The sequence below is a fragment of the Molothrus aeneus genome, chromosome 8 (genome assembly GCF_037042795.1).
Source record: "Molothrus aeneus isolate 106 chromosome 8, BPBGC_Maene_1.0, whole genome shotgun sequence".
NCBI lineage: Eukaryota > Metazoa > Chordata > Aves > Passeriformes > Icteridae > Molothrus > Molothrus aeneus.
Window position 1 is genome coordinate 2,834,111 of NC_089653.1, and position 20,414 is coordinate 2,854,524.

The window sequence follows — 20,414 nt, forward strand, 5'->3', positions numbered from 1 at the left end:
CTTCCATTTTGCCCTCTCTGAACTCCTGGAGCTGCCGTGGGGCCGGGTAATGGTGCAGGGAATTCCCGCAGGCATTCTTGGGCTGGGCCAGGCCAGGTGCCCGGGGCCAGCAAAAGCGCTCTGTGCCTCTGCTCCTGCCCCTGGGCAGGCAACAGAACACAGCAGGAAAGGCTTGGGGGCCTCAAGAAAGGCAGCCAGAGATCTCTTACTCATCATGGGTGTAACAGGAGTGGGGAAATTAATAGAATTTCCAAAAAAACACCTCAGAACAATGGAATGAGAAGTATGACAAATCTTATTAATGCACCTTCCCCACAGTGCTTTCTCCTTCCTGGGTTCCACTTTATCCCTGATTCCCTCCCTCCCTTCTCCCCACACAGTGGCACAGAGCGATGGGGGTGTTTTGGTTTGAAAGACAGGTGTCTGCTAGGGAAGGCAGGAGCCTCCCTGGCAATGGGAAATGCAATCCCCCTCCCTCTAAATTATTATAATTCTGAAATTAAGGGGCTCTCGGGCAAAGATATGAGAATAGGAATAACAAGTATGTATAACTAGTTTTTTATATATATATATATATACATATATATATATGTGAAGGGATAGAATGTAAGAAAATAGTGCAGAAGGCAGTCTCACACCTGAGGAGTTGCAGCTGTACTAATCACCAAAGCTTAGGAACAAGCCTGCCCTTAAACAGCCATTGCTGTGTCCAATGAGAAGATGAGTGCTACAAAAGTGTTAGCTGGTTGAGAAGAAAGCTGGAGTTTGTTGGTTGTGCTGTGAAGAGAGCTGGAGTTTTTTGGTTGTGCTGTGAGGAGGAAGGGGTCATTGCTGCAAGGAGATGCCCATGAGAAATCACTGAGAAGATATGGAACTTTTGCAATACAATGACAACAGTTGGTGACCCTGATGTGATTTTGACATGATCCTGTGGTGGTTTGGGAAAAAGGACTTAAATATTAAGTGACATGATCCCAAGGTGATTCAGGAAGATGACCACAGAGCTAAGAGCAGTAAGATGGTGGAGCCAGGTGGACCTGGAGCCTAGGAGCTGAGCAGGGAGACCAAGAGCCTGAGAGCCTAAAAATCCAGATGAATTATAGCCAGGCAGACCTGAGAGCCTAGAAGTCTGGACAACATATGAGAGACCACCCCCAAGAAGAAGGGTGCTGGATAGGAGGAGTGGATACTACACACTTTGCTTTTTTGGTGCATTGGAGCAAGCCCTGTGCCCCCTGCCAAGGTATGGCTGCAGTCCAGAGGGCACCCAGGACGGTGCCGGGTTCCCCCTGCCTGGCAGTGTGTGCAGCAGGACACAGGAGTGGTGTGATGGAAGTGCAAATGGCATGGCCACAGCAGCAGCCAGTGCCTCTGCAATAGCAGGGTCCCCGAGGAGTACAGGGGGAGGTTTGCTAAGTCGCTGCTACACGAGCACTGGAACAAAAGCAACATGGAGCTCTGAGAGGCAGAGGCAGAGCTGCAAAGACAGCATTAAGAGAAGCCCTCTAAAATTGTATAGTGGCCATCTCCACAGTAACCCAATGTGATTGGGGCTGGGCTGTAGGGCGAGGTGCAGCTGCAGATAGAGCCCAGGGTAGCACTGAGAGCAGCAGGGGAGGCTGCCTGCTCTGGACCTGACAGATTTCGACGCCTGGAGCACAGGTGAGCCACTGGGGACACAATGGGAAATAACATATCGAGAGAAAAATAGATTGTTTCATCTACATGGAAAACAGAGCAGGGCAAGAGAGGCTTGCAGTGGCCAACTAATACAACAAAGAACTGTAAAAGGAAGAAGAGAATTATTAAAACAGCAGTTGGAGCTGGGGACAGAGTAGCTCTATCATTCAGTATGGTGTATTCATTTACTGATGAAAAGTTCATTTTGTTTGTGTGAATTGAATTGCAGCTATTAATCTCTGATTAGGCATAAGTCTAAAAGTTTATATTCATAAACATAAAGTACACTCGACAAACACTGGATCAATGTTCTTCAAGTTGTATAGCTATTGATAAAATTATGTAACTGTTGATTTGTTACTAGGCTATATATTAGCCTTTAACTTATTCTTGTAAGTTGCCTTATAAAATTGTCCAGCTATTGATATTGTCAATATTCTAGAAGTGTAAGTATAAGGGTTTCTGATGATACGTAATGTAAGTTTGAGTAATGAATCAAGGTCAGCACACAGACGCACTCCAAAGTTAAATGGAAATTACACAAAAGATGATTGTACTGGGTTTACTGTCTTTTGCAAAGGGCCCTGCAAAAGAGAGCAAACACATTAGTTTATGAAAAGCCTTAGGTTGATGTTCTAGACTGTGAAAAGCAACACTAAATCAGAACTTAGAAATGTATGTTCCTACTGTGAGACATTGCCTGAACATTTGTATGCGGTTAGTCCTAAGTGAGATAGGAATATGTTATAATATCAACTTAGTCAAACATATCTTTCCAGAGATGTTGCAACTCAGTAATTAAAAGGGGGAATTGTGGGGGATAGAATGTAAGAAAATAGTGCAGAAGGCAGTCTCATACCCGAGGAGTTGCAGCTGTACTAAACAACAAAGATTAGGAACAGGCCTGCCCTTCATAGGCCACAGCTGTGTCCAATAAGAAGATGAGTGCTACAAAAGGGTTCGCTGGTTGAGAAGAAAGCTGGAGTTTGTTGGTTGTGCTGTGAGGAAAAAGGAGTCATTGCTGCAAGGAGGTGCCCATGAGAAATCACCAAGAAGGTACAGAACTTTCACAATACGATGACAACATATATATATATAAACTTATATATACATATAAGTAATATGTATAATAATTATATATTATAATAAGTAATATGTATAAATGTTATAATACATATAATAATACAGTTACTAGATATACTAGCATATATTGTATATCTAGTCTATACACAATGTATATACTACAATATATATATATAGTTATTATATATGTATAAGTAACTTATTTTATAGATATATATATATAATAAGTAGGATTGACTAGTATGTACAATAAAGCAAAACAAAAACAGTTATGACATGAACAAGAAACAACCACAAACTGAGTCCCAACCTTGTCTCATCCGCAGGCAATTGCACATTTGGTGCAGTTCTGGCCAGAGTTTTACCTAGGAGCAGGGGCCTTGCTGCAGAGATACGGCCGCTCATTGGAGCAGTTGTCACTCCTCAATCTCTTGTCAGCCAGGTACACGCACTGGGAATTGCCGAGGACAGGAACCCTGCAGGGAGGAGCAGAGGCAGCGCTGGCTGCCAGGGGCAGCCCTTGTGCCCCTGTGCCCCCAGGCCCTGCCCGGCTCCCCGGCACTCACCGGGAGCTGTAGCTGCTGCCGTCCCCCCAGTGCAGGCGCTCGCCCCGTCTGCGCTGCCCGAGCCAGTAATCGACGTTCCCACAGACGCGGGAGAGCAAATCCTGCCCAGGAGAGAGGAGTGGGAGCTGCCCCGGCCCCTCGGGGGGACACGGGCCCGGGGCTCTCCCCACACGCCGGGGCTCCTTCCCTGCAAGGCCCCGGCCCAGGGCTGCAGCCCCGGCCCTACGAGCACCGAGCCCGGCCCAGGAGCACCCCCAGGCTGCCCTCAGCCACCCCACACCGCCCGCAGCCCCTCACTCACCATGGCCTCCTCATCCTTGGCAATGGCCAGCGAGGCCCCGAGCTCGGAGCACCGTTCCTGACCCTGCTCCCAGGTGCTGTAATCCCTTGAGAAGTAGTAGCAGACCCCCATGTACCCAACCCAGCCACGGGGACAGCCCAGAACTGAAAGCGGAGTCGCAGGTGTGACTGGAACCTGTGGTGCTGCAGGGGGAAGAGGAGAAGGTCTGAGGATTGCCCTGTGCAGGGAGCAGGGAGCCCGCTCTGCCCCGAGGGGCTGGGCCCAGCCTGCTGCCCCTCCCTTACCTGCCAGCACAGCCAAGGCCACCCCCAAAGCCAGCACCAGCACCAGGAGCAGCAGAATCAGCACCGCCGTGCCCACGGGATGGCCCCTGATCCATTCACCTGGAGCAGGAAAGAGCTGCTGGCTGCCAGAAGCAGAGCCGGGCCTGCAATCTGCTCAGCCCATGGCCAGGGAGCAGAGCAGGGAGCCCTGAGCCAGTGTGGGCCTCACTCAGCTGGCAGCCAGAGAGCCAAGAGCCTGGCCACAGCCAGGGACACAGCTGTGGCCACAGGCAGGGACACAGCAGTGGGCACAGGCTGCAGCAGGAGAACTGCACAGCCTTGGGGGCAGCTGGGGCTCTTGCTTCCAGCCACTTATGGGGCCCAGCAGAGCACCAGGCCTCTTCCAGACATTGGGAAACAGCCACACACCTGCCAGCCCTGCCCTTGGGAGGGGACACTGTCCCCACCCTAGAGACCACAGGGGTGGCCCTGCACTCACACAAAAATCTTCTGAGGTTCCTTTTGTGTTCATTCTTGGTTGCTGATATGCCCTGGGGAGCCAGGGGCTCCCTCACACTCCCATTACTGGTGCAGAATCCATTCTCCACATCTGCACTCACTGCACACTCATGAGTGGCATCCCCCTGATTATGCCAGGTTGCTTCTTGGGCCCCAGGCAGGTGTGGAACCGCGGCTGCTGGTCCCTGCTGGCCATGCTGGGGCTCATTCGCAACTGCACGAATGGAGCAGAGTTCACTCTCGTCCAGCTCACAGGCAGCATCTCTCTGCCTGCAACAAACAGTACCTTGCTTTGGAGACATCGGGAGTGCTGAAAAAGCCTTTGGGAGCTCGGCCTCGGGAGCAGCTTTACACCAGCGGTGATGAAACAGCGAAGTGTACATGATGCGAGGTCACTGCTGGTGTCGGCCCTGCGGAACACCGTGGCTCAGCTCTGGGCCGCGGCCGCGGCACCAGCTCCATCCCGGCCATCCGGGCAAGGAGGAGAGCGCGGGCAGCCGCTCCCTCGGCGATCCCAGCGCAGGGGGGACACGGGGGAAGCCGCCACCAGGAACTCGCCAGAACCCCCCGGCCCTCAGCGCGGCCCCTCCGCCCGCAGCGAGCCCCGAGCTGGGGCAGCACCGACCGCGGCTCCCACCTGGGCTGGAGCCGCCTCCGAGCTCCTCCGCCGCCTCGCCGGGCTCCGGGTGCCTCCGCTCCGCAATGTCCCGAACGCGCCGCCCGTTGCCGCCGCTCCGGGCCCGGCCAGACTCAGCGGGTGCAGCCTCCACTGCCTCAGTGAAACCGATGTGGGTGTGGGTTGTTTTTGCCGTTTTGATCAAACAGCGTGTGGGAAACAACGCGGGGCGGGGAGGAGGCGGGGAGGAGAGAGGTCACGTCCGGTCAGGTCCTTTCTTTTTCGTTTCCCTTAAAACCCTTGGTTAGAAGGAATCGTAACTCCGCTGGAGGGCGGCGGGGTGGGGGGTGGGGAGAGCTTCTGGGGGTTGTTACAGTGAATTCTCGCAGGGATTCGGGGCTGGGCCTGGCCGTGTGCCCGCGGCCAGCAAAAGCGCTCTGTGCCTCTGCTCCTGCCCCTGGGCAGGCAACAGAACACAGCAGGAAAGGCTCGAGGATCGGCAAAGGCCAGGGAGAGATCACTCACCGGTCACTGGTATAAAGGGACGCGATTGGGGAGAATTCTTTGAATTTATTATGACACAAATCATGGCAAGAGAACGAGAGGTAAAGCAGCGGGGTTCCAGCCTCGGAACCAGCATTGTGCCCTCGGCCCCTGGCAGCGGCACCAGGGGGATGAAGGATGCCCGGCCCGAGCAGCGGCTCTGCCCCAGCACGGGGATGTGTCCGGAGCCCCCGCTCCGTGCCGGGCTCGGAGCGCCGAGCGCGGAGCAGGCGCGGAGCTGCTCCATGGAGCTTCCAGCGCTGCCGGATCCGGCGGGCGCGGCGCAGGCGGTGCCGGGGGCATCGCTCGGTGCCTGGCGGCGTTTGCCTTCCCCAGGGAGAAACTGAGCCCAGCCGGCAGCGCCGGCTCATCCTCACCCTTCTGTTTCAATTGCTTCATGGATTACACCAAGGGCAAACTCCCTCTTGTCGCCAGTTCAAAGCCCTGAATCAAGGGGAGAACGGAGGTTCCCTCTCGATTTAGATGCCTAAATGATTGTGGAAAATACGGTTTATTTTCTTGGTAAAATTTAAAAGTTTAATAAAGGACAATAGGAGACAAATATAGTAAAGGAAAAATTACAGTCAGGTGCATCTTGGCACTAGGCCAAGAGCACATGCTGTTTTTGGAAATACTTTTAAAATACTGTTTCTTTCCATCATCTGTTCTAGATTTAGACTTAAAAAATTAATTTACATGCTTTTAAAACTGTTTAGCTTGGCTCTTGTTCAGGTTTGCTGGTTTGGAGCATGTGTATTTGTTGGTTGTGGTTTTATGTGACCGTGGTCACAAGAGTTTTCAGGATGAAGAAGAGAAGAGAATGTTGACTCCATGATCAGAAGGCTTGATTTATTATTTTATGATATATGCTCCATTAAGACCATACTAAAAAGAAATAGAAAGGAAAAGGTTTCTTCAGAAGCTAGCTAAGCTAAGAATAGAAAAGAATGAATAACAAAGATCTGTGTCTCAGACAGAGAGCAAGAGCCAGCTCTGCCATGAGTGGTCAGGAAATCCAAACATCCACAGGAGACCAATCACAGGTCTGCCTGTTGCATTCCACAGCAGCAGATAACCATTGTTTACTTTTGGTTGCTGAAACTGCAGCTTCTCACAAGGAAAAATCCTAAGAAAGGATTTTTGATGAAAGATGTCTGCGACAGTTTTAGTCTATTCTTATCTTTCTTTTTTAGTTATTGGGCTTTTTACAGAAGATGAGTGCTGATAGTTGGTCTATTAGTAGCAGGTCTTCATCATATGTTCTTTGGATATTATCCCAACCAAGCAGGCATTTTAACACAAGCCTATTTGTATCAGCTACTTCTAGGTTTTAGTTAACAACAGAAATAAAAATTATATTTCTATAGCAAAGTTATTTTAACACTGCACATATAGAATCCATTTTAATATTTGCAAAAAGCTAATACTATAATATGTATCTATAACATGATGCAAAAGGAGGGTCTCCCCTCAGTTTAATCCTGAATCAAGGGGGGTTTTCCTCAATTTAGGCTCCTAAAATGAGGGGAAATGCAGTTTCCCTCTTCAATTTCCCTCAACAAAGACCATTCTGGGGGCTTTTGGACATCTTTTTCACCTGTGAAGGCCCCTTCAAATGGAGGTGCCCCTCGATGGAACTCTTACAGTGGCACACCAAGAGGTTCCTCTCCAGGGAAGCCCTTTCAGACCAGGGGCAGCCGTGTTTGCTCAGTTTGAACCTGAAGATGATGGAAATGGGGCTCTTTCTGTCAACTCAAACAGCACCATAAAGGGTTCTTCCTTCCATTTAAACATGAAAATCATGGGAAATGGAGGCGCCACCAAGGGAGGCAGCCAAAAAGATGAAAAAGGTGAGTTTTCCTTCAGTTGAGACCCTTCAAATCACAGGTGAATGGGGATCCCCCCAGGTCAAACACAATCACAGAAAAGCTTTCCCCCTCCATTTCAATCCCTTTTCTCCTTGTAATGCCCCATTCTGGGGGCTCTGGGGAGGGACTGGGGGCACTTCCCCCTCCTCACTGGTCCCCCCCGGGGCTGCTGCCCTTGCAGAGTGCTGAGGAGCTCCCTCCCAGTTCCCTGCCAGTATCCCTCTTCCTGGCAAGCCCCAGCAGGGATGGGGAGAGCACTGGGCAGGAACTGGGAGCACTGTTCCTGCCCAGGGCTCCTGATATCCCTCCCAGGGCTCCTTCCCGCTCACTCCCGCTGCTCCCACTCTCCCTCCCAGTTCCCTCTGGCATTCCCTGTGCTCCCAGTTCCCTCCCAGTGGTCCCAGGATCTCTCCCAGTGCTCCCAGCAGCAAAGCCCTGGGGGCACAGCGAGCTCTGCTCTTGAAGGGGCCAGACTTGAGCTGTCAGGAGAGAAAACCCGGCTGGGAAAACTCCACAGGAGTCACACAGGAACAAACCCTTAACGAGGATGGGTTTCCCTTGCTGGCACAAGGAGAGAAGCAGAAATCTGACAGGAATATTCTTCATCATTCTCCCCAGGCTTTGTCAAACCCTCCAGCTCCTGCACTTCGGGAAATAACAAGTGGCTTCTAAGCCGTACATTTGATCTCACTGAGCATGTTATTATGGATTAATCTCACACTGGAAAGCAGCCTTCACACCCTACTGCTCTTGCAAAGAGTTTGGAGGCTGCTGCCCAGCGAGCTCCTGAGTCTTATCTTCCTTGTCAATCTTATCAGCCCCTTGTTTAATTATAAAAACCTCAATAAAATGCAGGGAGCATTGGCCCAGGGTCTCAGGACTTGCATATCTCTTCCAAAGAAAGGGAAAAGAGAGTGTTTTTCCCAAACCAGTGACTTAAAAAGTTTTTCTCATCTCCATATATTTTGAAAAGGAAAAGAGGAAGAGTAAAATATCAATTACTGTGCTAGTAATTGATAGGTTGGTGCTCCAACCTATTTCTGTTCTCTTCTTTCACTTGGAGCATTTCTAAGAACACTTAAACAAAGCTAAAAGAACATTGAATTAAAGCTGAAGGAGAAGCAATCTGGCTGCAGGCTTGTGGCACTCCAGTGCCTGAGTGGAGTGCCACCTGGCCCAGCAAGGAAAGGCTGGCACTAAATTTTAACGCAGCCGGCCCAGCCGCTCTGGTCCCTGCCCGTGAACGCGCAGCGGCTCCGGGCAGAGAGCGCAGCGCCGCCGCCTCCATCGCGCCGCTCCCCCCCAGGGGCGGAGCGCTTTGGGCCCCGGCGCGATGGAGGCGCTGCGGCGGCCGGCGCTGCCCGAGGACGCGGTGCGCTACCGCCTGTTCGCGGCGGCGGGCCCGGGCGGCGAGGCGCTGCTGCGGCGCTGCGCTGAGCTGGCCCTGGTGCGCTTCGCCCCGCTCCTGGCCTCCTACGTGTGGCAGCGGCAGCCGTTCCGCCTGCGCTACGTGCCGGGCCGCGGTGAGCCGGGAGCGGGCCGGGAGGCACGGCGGGAGGAGCGCCCGGAGCGGGGGGACTGGGAGGGGGACACGGCGGCCGGGAACCAGGAGGGTGTGAGGGGGAACCGGGAGGGTGTGAGGGGAAACCGAGAGCGTTTGAGGGGGAACCGGGGGAGTGTGAGGAGGACCCTGCGGCCGTACTCGAGGAGCGTCTGAGAGGGAAGTGGGGGGGGGATCGTTTGAAGGGGATCCGGCGGGCGGGAGCCGGGATCGTGTGAGGGGGGACCGGGAGAGTGTGAGGGACACCTGGCGGCCGGGAACCGGGATCTTTTGAGGGTAATCCGGCGGCCGGGAACCGGCAGCGTGTGAGGGGGAGCTGGGCCGTGTGAGGAGGACCCGGGGGCGGGGGTGTGAGGAGAATTCGGCGGCCTGAAACCAGGAGGGTCTGCGGGGGAACTGTGGCATGTGAGTGGGATCCGGCGGCCGGGAACCGATGGCGTGTGAGGGGGACCCGGCGGGCTCGAACCGAGAGTGTGTGAAGGGGAGCCGGGAGTGTGTGAGGGGGACCCGGCGGCTTCCCAGCCTCTCGGTGTCACAGCACGGGGTAACCCAGTGAGGCATCTGGTGCCCCCTCCCTGCTGCAGCAGGGCCATGGCCGAGCACAGGACACAAGATTCTGTCAGCAGGGTCTGGGATATCCGCAGTGAGGGAGACTCCGCAGCCTGTGTGGACAATCTGTTCCTGGCATGGCGTTGCTGAGCCGCCTCTGCTCTCTCTGCCCCGTGCAGGCGAGATCCCGGCGCACTTGGGCGGCACCACGGTGTTCGGGGATAACGTGGAGGATGAGTGGTTCATTGTGTACCTGCTCCGGGAGATCACCAGGGAGTTCCCGGGGCTGGCAGCCAGGTAAGGCGGGTGCTGCTGAGCTGCTTTTGTGCGAGGGCTGCCAAAAGGGGCAGTGCCTGTGCTCTGAAGGTCCTGTCTTACCATTGCCCAGCCTTGGAGGTGTTTCCCCATCCCATACACCTTGGAAGTGTCCAAGGGCAGGTGGGATGGGGCTTGGAGCAGCCCGGGCTAGTGGAAAGTGTGCCTGGCTGTGGCCAGGGTGTTGGAACCAGGTACTGGTCTTTAAGGTCCCTTCTAACCTAAGCCTTTCTATGGGTTTATGAATAATTAAAAAAAAATCCCAGCAGACGTGGATTCAGAAGTGTGTTGTTGTGCTCTGCAAGGCTTTTCCTGCTCAATTTCTAATTTCTCCTTGGCCAGTATTGATGAAAACGAGGAGAGTTTCTCTTGATAGAAGCAGCTGATTTTCTGCCCAAGTGGCTGAATCCTGAGAACAGTGAAAACAGGGTGAGTAAAGCTTGTGTACAGTTGGCAAGGGGGACCCAGTGGTCTTTCATGTAGCAGCTGGAGTTTTCTCTTGTACTTCTAGCCAAGTGGTGTGGCTGCCTCTGAAAATCCAGAGTGCTGTCTGTCCCTAACTGTTGCTCCCTTCAGGAGCACTCCTGTATCCACCTGAACTTTCCAGCTCTGCCAGAACTACTTGGATTTTTTTATTTCTACCATGTTGTGGAGTGTTTAGGGCAGAGGATTTGTGTGGAGAGCTTTTTAGATAATTAGCTAGCTGAGAAAAGCCACTTTGATGTGATACCGTTAGATAAAGATAGAAGAAACAAGCTAGAGATTAAGTAATAAGTGTCCAATCACTGACAGAAGTCATAGTGACCTTTGCTGCAACAAGAAGATAGGAGAGAAAATCGTTTGCCAGAAAATGAAGATAACCTAGGTAGAGTAGCTATAAGAATGTTAACATAGAAACAAAATAATCATTAGAGCATAGAAGTAAGTGTGGTTGATCTAAGTGTGCTTTAACCAATAATGAGCTCAGCTTTTGCAATATGTATAAGCTTCATAACACCAATATAAAAATGTGTGAGCTATCAATAAACTTTAAGATTCACGCATATTGTGTGCTGCAATTCTTCCGCCGTTCACAACAGATTTGCTGCCCTCAGAGTAGGGAATGCTCAGGGCTGGAGTGTTGCTGTCTCTGTAAGGACACAGGCTTTGTCTGGTCCAGGTGAAATAATGAGCAGACACCTTCACCTGGATATGGATGGTTGCTGATGGCAGTGGATTAAAATGGAGGTCATTAATTTGGTCATTAGCAAAAAAATTGTTCAATTATTTTCCCCCTACTCCAAGATTCTTAAAAGGGCTGGAACACAACACCCAAATGGATTGCAAGTGTGTACCTGGAGTGTCAGGCTCATACTTTCCTTTTGTTTGAGGGGACAGAGTGAGGGAGTTGAGAACGTTGCATTCAGGGCTTTTCTTAGGATCAGGAACCAGCAGAGGTCGCATGTGGCAGCTGAAATGCTGCTTTTTAGTGCCTGTGGTGGGTGCTCTGAAGCAGTCAGGCTATCCCGGTTCTCCTGAAGCACTTCTCTAGTTGAAGAGAAACGTGTAACAATTATTGTTGTTAAGGAAACAAGGTGTATCTGACAAAACTTGTTGCAGTTCCAATGGGGATTTTACAGAATATCAAGGATTTTTCCTAATGTATTTAGAATGACTAAAGTTTATATTTGCTTGGGGATTTCAAATTGGAACAAACTTGGTAAAGGCTGCAAAGCAATTTCTCAGAAAAATCTGTCTAGGATATATTTTGCATGTAGTCTCAGGTACTGCCTGTACTAGGGGTGCCTTCAAAGCCACTCTGGTGAGCCTGGAGGGAGTTGGATGGCTGTCCCCAGCAGAGTCCCGCTGCTGCAGGGAGTGTTTGTTTCTGCTCTGCCTGTTTCAGGTGACTTTCACTCGGTGTTTGTATGCACAGCTGGTGCAGCAGCAGTTTGTTCCCGACAGACGCAGTGGGTACACCCTGCCCGCCCCATCTCATCCTCAGTACAGAGCCTACGAGCTGGGCATGAAGCTGCTAATGATTTCTGCTGCATTTTGGACTTGCTTCGTGCATGTCCAGGGAATGGGTCCTTGTCTGGACGTTGCCTGCTTGTGCAGGAAAATGTGAGCAAAGTCTGTCACACCTTGAGAACCTCTTGTTGTTGCATCTTTTATCTGCAGGCTCATGGCTTTGAAATGTTGTGCTCCAAGAGCAGTAAAGTGGCTCCTGATGCCAAGAGAAACGTGTTAAGCGGTCCTCTGTGGGAGAGATTCCTCAGGAGCTTGAAGGAGAAGGATTATTTCAAGGTCTGTGATTATTTCAGTGTCTGTGGCCTTTAAACATTCCTGGGAAAATACATTTTAACCCTTGAACTTGTGTGAGGAGTTGCAGTGGGGCCAGAGCTTGAATCCTTATCTCTGTGTGAAATGAATGAATGTCTTTAAAGGGGACATGTGCAGTTTGTTCTCCTTTGAAAGTAATTTATTTTGGAAATTGAAAAGGAAAAAGCAAGATGTGGGGATTGATTGATTCATCTAAAGCAAGGGGAGAAATACACTTGAGTGAGGAAAACCACCATATGTGATTGTGTGAGGTGTAACTGATTTCACAGGTTTGCATTTCATTTCCACCCCTCTAGAATTCAATATTCTTCAAGATCCATACATAACACCAATGACCTATCTGGGCCTGTGCAAGTGTAATTTTTAAGTGTGTGGTGTTTTTGTCACTTCTGGAGGTTCTGGTGAGGTTCTGTGGGGTTTTTTTAAAAGATGGCTTTGACTACTTCTCTGAAGTTAATAAATGGGACATAAATTGAGTACTCACTTGAAGGTAATAAAATTGGACAATACTATTGAGATTCTTAGGTTAATATCCTTTAATATACTTGAAATACAGGAATGGCCCTTTGCCGTATTGAGTTCCAAGTGTGCATGGCCAAGAGGTTTTAGTTGTTTTGGTTCTCTCAGCATTTCTGTGTGACCAACAGTCATCCTGAGGAAGCCTGGCTGTGAAGAGGAAGGAGAGGGAGAATTGTTTGGGTTCATGCCTGTGACTTGCATTCCATAGGGAGAAATGGAAGGATCAGCCAAGAGCTGGATGCTGGGAATGAAAGGCAGGAGCAGAAGGTGTCTCCTGAGGAGCTCGTGGGCAGTCTCAAGGCGTACATGAGGGACATGGACCGTGAGCTGGCACAGACCAACGTTGGGAAAAGCTTCAGCAGCCACAAGAGAGGGGTGAGTGTGCCTTGAGCTCTGATCTGCAGCAGAAATGTGCAAGCAGGGAATGTGCTGCAAGTGGCCATTCTGAGCAATGGGATTGGAACCTTCCCACGTGCAAGCCAAGTGTGCTGGACCTGCACCATGATACGTTTTTTATGAACTAAAGCTTACCTAAGCTTGGAATTTGCCCATCTTTTCCAAGGCTTAGTTCCATTTCCCTGGTTTTAGTAGTAGGGCAAGCAGCTGCAGCTTCACTTTGAGCTCCTGTAGTAGTTTTCTCCCACAGGATGCTGAGCCAGGACTCAGCAACACTTTGTGTCCTTCTCTTGGAACCTAGTCTGGGTAATGGACAGTGGTGATTTTCAGCTGGCATGAGCATTTGGTGTCTGAATTCCTGCCTGTCAGGACTCAGGAGTGTACTGGACTTTGTTGGCTGCACAATTGTTGTTTCTTTTCTCCTGTGATTTACCCTTTTTTTTCCCCTGAAATCTGCTCCTGCAATTTGATAAAGCTTTCTCTTGGTACTCTCTGCAGGCAAGTTCTGTTGGAGCAGCCCCATGTGAGAGTGCTGGCCCTGGTTCTGGAGCTGAGGCTGCTGAGCTGGCAGCCCTGGATGTGGACATGAACCTGGTGGCAAACCTGCTCGAGTCCTACAGTGCCCAGGCTGGCCTGGCAGGACCCACCTCGAACATTTTACAGAGCCTGGGGCTGAATTTACCTGAGAGCACAGAGCTCACTGGCAGCTGAGAAGGCAGGAGAGGCTTTGGACAGGAGGTGGCTGCTGGGGAGGTGAAGCACAGACACACAGCAGGATGTGGAAGAAGAGGCCAAAGGTTTCAATTTAGAGCATTCTGTTCATTATGTGTCACTTCAGCAGAGGGAATTTACCTGCAAAAGCTTCTGTTTGCACACTGTCTTGGATGGAAATGAGATTTTCCCAGTGCTAACACAATTTCAGAAAAATGAAAAATGATGTTGAATGCATGACTCAAATGAGGTTTTCTTTTATTACAACACCTGTCTTCCATTTTTCCATTCAGTCATCCAAATTGCCACATTTCTAAAATGTCCTTTTACCCATTGCTGAGTGGGTTCAAAATCTGGGGAGCAGTTCTTGTTCTGAAAATGCTGCTGCCTTTGGGGGAGGTGGGGAAATACCACATTGCAGGAAGAGTCTCAGGGATTTGGGAACGCTGGTGAAATGTTGGGCAGACATTTAATCCTTGCCCAGAGCATGATGCTGCATTGTAAGAACTTGTGACAATTCTGTAAGAGCCTGTTCCTTACTAAGCACAAGGATTTGAAGAGTAATTGAAGCAAATGTGTAAATATTGGCCAGAAGTATTTTTCAAATTTACTTCAATAAAAACAGAAATACAACTTGATTACTGAATTTTTTGAGGGTATGCATAATTTTCTCAGTGCAGTATCAGTTCTTGGAGTGAAAGTTCATTGGTCATTTTCTGAATGAATTCCATTATTGCTGAGTGTTGGTATCATGCCAGCAGTAGCTTTATGTGAGCCCAGGCTGAACAGTTTTGGGGTTGTTTTTTTCAGTGAAAATGTGGTTGGAAGGCATGCAGCATGTTGCTTTTGTGTGGAATGAAAAATCTATTTTAAATATGACAACTTTAGTTTCAACAAGATAAATTTGAAATAAAATACATAGAAATTCTTGATGCACAGACGCCAGCAATGCAATCCTGCTGGGTCCAAATCAGCTTCTTAATTTCTCTTTATTTCCTTTTCATTCAGCAATTAATGAGTTTTCCTCCACTGATGTTGTGTGATTTACTTTGGCAGCAGTTCAGGGAGAGCACTGGCAGGTTGGACAGGGATTAGAGATGGACAGCAAGAGCTGGCAAGTGTGAAGAAGGTTCTGCTGAATTTCAAGGAATTTGGACTGCTGAGAGGTGAGAGACTCAGACAAATGTGTGATGGAAAATGGGGTTAACAGAGGTTTTTTAATTGAGACAAGGATAATGAGCAGTTAGTGGTGGAAAACAGAGGTACTTGAACCTTGGGAGGGGTTGGTGTTTGACCAGGGAAGGAATTTACACTGAAAATACATAAAATTCTCCACTGATGAGTAGCTAGATCAAGTTTAGATACTTAAAAAGAATGATTGAGTTGAAGAACATGAATGATTGCATTTAACTGCTGAGTGGCCTGTGCTATAGAAAAGGTCAAATTAGATGGAAGGACTCCCTTAGTGCATGAGGAGAGCTCCTAAGCTGAGGTGGCCGTCCCTCAGTGCAGCTCTTAGTGACAGTGATCCGTGGCCATTCCTGGTGCAGTTCTGTTACCATTTGTTTTTATACCATTCTGTTTCATTCCCTTCACACTTCCCACCCTTTCCCATTCCTCACTTTTTACCCAGCACTGCCCCAATGGTCCCTGAGTGCAGCTCTTTTAGAGAACAGGGCCTGTCCCAACAGGCGGCTGCTGCAGCCAGGGGAGGGGCAGGGCCAGGCCCATCACAGCGCTGGTGGTGCTTGGAGACTGTTGGCTTTTGCACTTCAGGCAGATCAAATGAATCCCAATTGTCAGAGATTTCCACCACCTGCTATTTCTCCCTCTTTTCTTGGTTGGATTTAACAGATTTTCCTTTCCTCGCACAGAGCTGGAAAGCGAAATGCCCACCTACCCCATGGCCATCCCCAGCACCTTGTCCCTCTTTCTCTCCCCTTTACTTGGCACCACTTTCTCCCTCCTCCTCCTCTCCCTGCCAGCTCCAGCAAAGCCATTTCACCCACTGGCACCAGCTGCCTCCTGTCCCTCGCTCCCATTTTGCCCTCTCTGAACTCCTGGAGCCGCCTGCCCGCGGAGCCGGAGCCGCCGTGGGGCCGGGTAATGGTGCAGGGAAGGGTGGCAGGGATTCTTGGGCTGGGCTGGGCCAGGCCAGGTGTCCAGGGCCAGCAAAAGCGCTCTGTGCCTCTGCTCCTGCCCCTGGGCAGGCAACAGAACACAGCAGGAAAGGCTCGGGGCTCTCAAGAAAGGCAGCCAGAGATCTCTCACCCATCATGGGCAGAACACGCCCAGACTGGGGAAATTAAATTTAATTGAATTTATTATCAAACAAATCAGAGCAAGGGAATGAGATGTACACCAAATCCTAAAAATGCACCTTCCCCACACTGTTCTGTCCTTCCTGGGCTTCACTTTACCGTGATTCCATCCCTCCACACCACATGGTGGCACAGAGGGACGGGGGTTACAGTCAGGTCATGTCTCTGCTTCTCCCTCAGGGAGAGAAATCCTTGTCTTGCTCTAGCCTGGGATTCCTCCCACAGGAGGACAGTTCACTTTACCTTCCTGGGCTTCATTTTTACCCCGATTCCATCACCTCCACACCATACAGTGGCACAGAGGGATGGGGGTTACAGTCATGTCATGTCTCTGCTTCTCCCTCCTGGCGAGAAATCCTTGTCTTGTTTCAGCCTGGGATTCCTCCCACAGGAGGACAGTTAGATCCTTTGCAACAGACAGACAGACCATTCTTTGCAGTCAGGTGCCTGATGCAGAAAGTGAGATTCCTCCTCAGCATGTGTCAGCTGCTCTTCCTCCTCTTCCAAGGACAGTTCACAAGTGCCACATTCAGGCCAGTTTGTGATGATTTCCAAGAGCCCAGGGCGATTTGGATTTCCCACTGGAGCTTGTTGTGTCATGAGGGCAATGCACTCACTGCAGGCAGCATTGGTGGCAGGATGGATTGCAGAGACTTTTCCTTTGCAGCCCCAGCCCAGCGTTGGCACTGGGCATGAAGAGGCACTGAGGTGACCCTGAGAGGAAGGGCAAGGCACAGGGTGCAGCTGAGGAAGGACAGCGCTGTGCTGGGCTCAGAGGTGAAGCTGGCACTGCCCAGTGTGGAGAAGGTCCTTTCTGCAGCCCCTGTTACAGGGGAGCTGGGGCCTTGCTGCAGAGATACGGCCGCTCATTGGAGCAGTTGTCACTCCTCAGTCTCTTCTCAGCCAGGTACACGCACTGGGAATTGCCGAGGACAGGAACCCTGCAGGGAGGAGCAGAGGCAGCGCTGGCTGCCAGGGGCAGCCCTTGTGCCCCTGTGCCCCCAGGCCCTGCCCGGCTCCCCGGCACTCACCGGGAGCTGTAGCTGCTGCCGTCCCCCCAGTGCAGGCGCTCGCCCTGTCTGGGCAGCCCGAGCCAGAAATCGACGTTCCCGCAGAGGCGGAAGAGCAAATCCTGCCCAGGAGAGAGGAGTGGGAGCTGCCCCGGCCCCTCGGGGGGACACGGGCCCGGGGCTCCCCCCGCACGCCGGGGCTCCTTCCCTGCAAGGCCCCGGCCCAGGGCTGCAGCCCCGGCCCTACGAGCACCGAGCCCGGCCCAGGAGCACCCCCAGGCTGCCCTCAGCCACCCCACACCGCCCGCAGCCCCTCACTCACCATGGCCTCCTCATCCTTGGCAATGGCCAGGGAGGCCCCGAGCTCGGAGCACCGCTCCTGACCCTGCTCCCAGGTGCTGTAATCCCTTGAGAAGTAGTAGCAGACCCCATTGTACCCAACCCAGTCAAAGGGACAGCACAGAACACACTGTGAGGTGGCAGGTGTGACTGGAACCTGTGGTGCTGCAGGGGGAAGAGGAGAAGGTCTGAGGATTGCCCTGTGCAGGGAGCAGGGAGCCCGCTCTGCCCCGAGGGGCTGGGCCCAGGCTGCTGCCCCTCCCTTACCTGCCAGCACAGCCAAGGCCACCCCCAAAGCCAGCACCAGCACCAGGAGCAGCAGAATCAGCACCGCCGTGCCCACGGGATGGCCCCTGATCCATTCACCTGCAGCAGGAAAGAGCTGCTGGCTGCCAGAAGCAGAGCCGGGCCTGCAATCTGCTCAGCCCATGGCCAGGGAGCAGAGCAGGGAGCCCTGAGCCAGTGTGGGCCTCACTCAGCTGGCAGCCAGAGAGCCAAGAGCCTGGCCACAGCCAGGGACACAGCTGTGCCCACAGCCAGGGACACAGCAGTGGGCACAGGCTGCAGCAGGAGAACTGCACAGCCTTGGGGGCAGCTGGGGCTCTTGCTTCCAGCCACTGATGGGGCCCAGCAGAGCACCAGGCCTCTTCCAGACATCGGGAAACAGCCACACACCTGCCAGCCCTGCCCTTGGGAGGGGACACTGGCCCCACCCTGGAGGCCACAGGGGTGGCCCTGCACTCACCCAGGAATCTTCTGAGGTTCCTTTTGTGTTCATTCTTGGTTGCTGATGTGCCCTGGGGAGCCAGGCTCTCCCTCACACTCCCATCACTGGTGCAGAATCCATTCTCCACATCTGCACTCACTGCACACTCACAAGTGACAACCTCCTGCTTATGCCAAGAGTCTTCTTGGGCCCCAGGCAGGTGTGGAACCGCGGCTGCTGGTCCCTGCTGGGGATGCTGGAGCTCATTCGCAACTCCACGAATGGAGCAGACTTCACTCTCCTTCTGCTCACAGCCGGCATCTCTCTGCCTGGAACAAACAGCACCTTGCTCCGGGGACTTCAGGAGTGCTGCTGGCAGATCCTTTGGGAGCTCGGCCTCGGGAACAGCTTCACAGCCGCGCTGCTGGCACCCTGAAAGGGACACGGTGAGAGGTCACTGCTGGTGCCGGCCCTGGGGGCTCAGGAGGGCGGTGCCAGCTGTGGCTGCGCTGTCCCCGCTGCCCAGAGGTGCGGCAGCAGCTGCGGAGACAAGCGCAGCCTCCGGGAGCTCTCGGTGCCCGCAGCCCCGGCCCCTGTGGCTCTGCAGCCGCTGCAGCCCAGCTCCGTGCCGGGCCAGGCGCTGACAGCGCCTGCGAGCTGCCGCCTGCTGCTGGCCCGGGGCAGCTGCGGCTCGGAGCCCGCCCCTGCCGAGGGGCAAGAAGCAGCAGCCCCGGGCTGCTCACCATTGTGCCCCGCATTCCCTGCCCCGGCGCCTTGGAGCCCGGGCACACCGAGCGCCGGCACGGCCGCTGCGGCTCCCTGCCTGTGAACGTGGGAAGCCGCCACCAGGAACTCGCCAGAACCCCCCGGCCCTCACCGCGGCCCCTACGCCCGCAGCGAGCCCCGAGCTGGGGCAGCACCGACCTTGGGTCCCACCTGGGCTGGAGCCGCCTCCGAGCTCCGCCGCCGCCTCGCCGGGCTCCGGGTGCCGCCGCCGCTGCGGTCCCAGGCTGACACACGTGGAGCCGCCGCTGCCGCCGTAAATTCCCGTTTTTGGCGTGCGTAATGGCTTCCGGCCGAATCGATCAATCAGCGGGCGGGAACGCATCTCCGGGGCGGTCGTTTTGCTCCCCGCTCCCGCCGTGGTCCCCTCTCCCCGGCGCTCCCCGCTGCCTTCGCCGGGATCGGCTCCTTCACCGTTCTGCCGCCTCGGGGAGCCCGGAGGGAGGGATCTGAACCCATATCTTTTTCTCTCTGCTGAACGCAATGGAAACCACTGGGGGTGTCGGAACAGAGTCAGGCGCGTCGGCTGCCCGTGGCTCAGCCGGGGCTTTCCTCGCTTCCGGGGCTCCGCTTTGCCTGTCGCGTCACGGCGCCTCCGTTGGCCCCGGCAGAACTCACTCCTCGCCCCCGTGGCTCCCCAACCCTGCGGCGGGGCGAACCCCCGGCATTTGCCGCAAGGGCTCTGACTGCCCCTGGTTACTGAAGCCTCACGCACCGTGTCCTAGAATGTCTAAACATGTGTTGGAATGCTTCTTTAAAGTTAACCTTGTATTTTTAGTGAACTCTGATTTCTCTGAGAATTGTTATTGGAGTGATTCAAAGCGGTAAATCCAGTGCCTTATTGTTACGTGCAGCGTAACACAATCGAATTCCTTTAACAGAAATGCTGATAACATTTACCATGTGCTATTACAATAAATGCAATCTTGAGAAGCTCCCGGTTTATTGGACAGTTTGCCAAATTCTACATTGTTGTTTCTTTCGGTACAATTGCATTTTAAAAGGTCTGAGTAAATTTATGGTTACATAAAATTTGTGGCTGCCATGAGTTTTTCTCAATGTTAAATTACAGAGGGTCAACAATTGTCACACTTTTCTAATCCCTCCAGTAAAACAATCATGCCGTTATTTCAACCACACTTTGTTCACATTTTCAGTGCCTTTTGGTATTAATAGGAGCAGAAGAAGGTACATTTTGTAGTACCCAGAACTTTTAAGGATATTGATTGTTAGTTCGGTTGTTTTATTTCAATATTATTTTAGTGTTGGAAGAATTAAGCAAAGTCAGATCTGAATAATGTTATGTTTTATTACTCTATTGAATTTTGTTAAGACTCATTTATGTCGAGGTGGATTCTGTCAGGGTTGAGGGTTGCTGAGTTTCGGACGGGGGCGGAGCGCTTTGGGCCCCGGCGCGATGGAGGCGCTGCGGGGGCCGGCGCT

At 52.4% G+C, this 20,414-nt stretch overlaps 3 protein-coding genes across 5 annotated transcripts; 1 reads left to right on the forward strand and 2 right to left on the reverse strand.

The window, feature by feature from the left end:
- Positions 1-1,983: 1,983 nt before the first annotated feature.
- LOC136559488 (C-type lectin domain family 2 member B-like) lies at positions 1,984-5,229 on the reverse strand. 3 transcript variants are annotated; one of them, XM_066554737.1, is made up of 8 exons: positions 5,050-5,229; positions 4,699-4,822; positions 3,915-4,013; positions 3,631-3,812; positions 3,330-3,430; positions 3,074-3,239; positions 2,540-2,678; positions 1,984-2,264 (listed from the first exon to the last, which is right to left on the reverse strand). In XM_066554737.1, exons 2-6 carry the CDS (start codon positions 4,793-4,795, stop codon positions 3,125-3,127), a joined length of 594 nt encoding a protein of 197 aa, XP_066410834.1. In that variant the 5' UTR covers positions 4,796-4,822; positions 5,050-5,229; the 3' UTR covers positions 1,984-2,264; positions 2,540-2,678; positions 3,074-3,124. The 3 variants fall into 3 exon arrangements, with proteins under 3 accessions (XP_066410834.1, XP_066410833.1, XP_066410835.1); XM_066554736.1 differs by having other exon boundaries at positions 1,984-2,678; XM_066554738.1 differs by lacking the exons at positions 1,984-2,264; positions 2,540-2,678 and having other exon boundaries at positions 3,126-3,214.
- Positions 5,230-8,772: 3,543 nt separating this feature from the next.
- Positions 8,773-14,750, forward strand: LOC136559581 (protein ecdysoneless homolog). The gene is given in 9 exon segments (XM_066554888.1): positions 8,773-8,962; positions 9,729-9,846; positions 10,207-10,217; positions 10,220-10,343; positions 10,944-10,959; positions 11,750-11,877; positions 12,024-12,154; positions 12,914-13,086; positions 13,600-14,750. Coding segments are annotated over 9 exon segments (1,104 nt in total). The 3' UTR covers positions 13,813-14,750.
- A 1,367-nt stretch (positions 14,751-16,117) lies between these two features.
- Positions 16,118-19,296, reverse strand: LOC136559582 (C-type lectin domain family 2 member D-related protein-like). Its single transcript, XM_066554889.1, has 6 exons — positions 19,125-19,296; positions 18,228-18,620; positions 17,750-17,848; positions 17,466-17,647; positions 17,165-17,265; positions 16,118-17,074 (listed from the first exon to the last, which is right to left on the reverse strand). The coding sequence occupies exons 1-6, from the start codon at positions 19,294-19,296 to the stop codon at positions 16,960-16,962; spliced, it is 1,062 nt and encodes a 353-aa protein (XP_066410986.1). The 3' UTR covers positions 16,118-16,959.
- Positions 19,297-20,414: the final 1,118 nt, after the last annotated feature.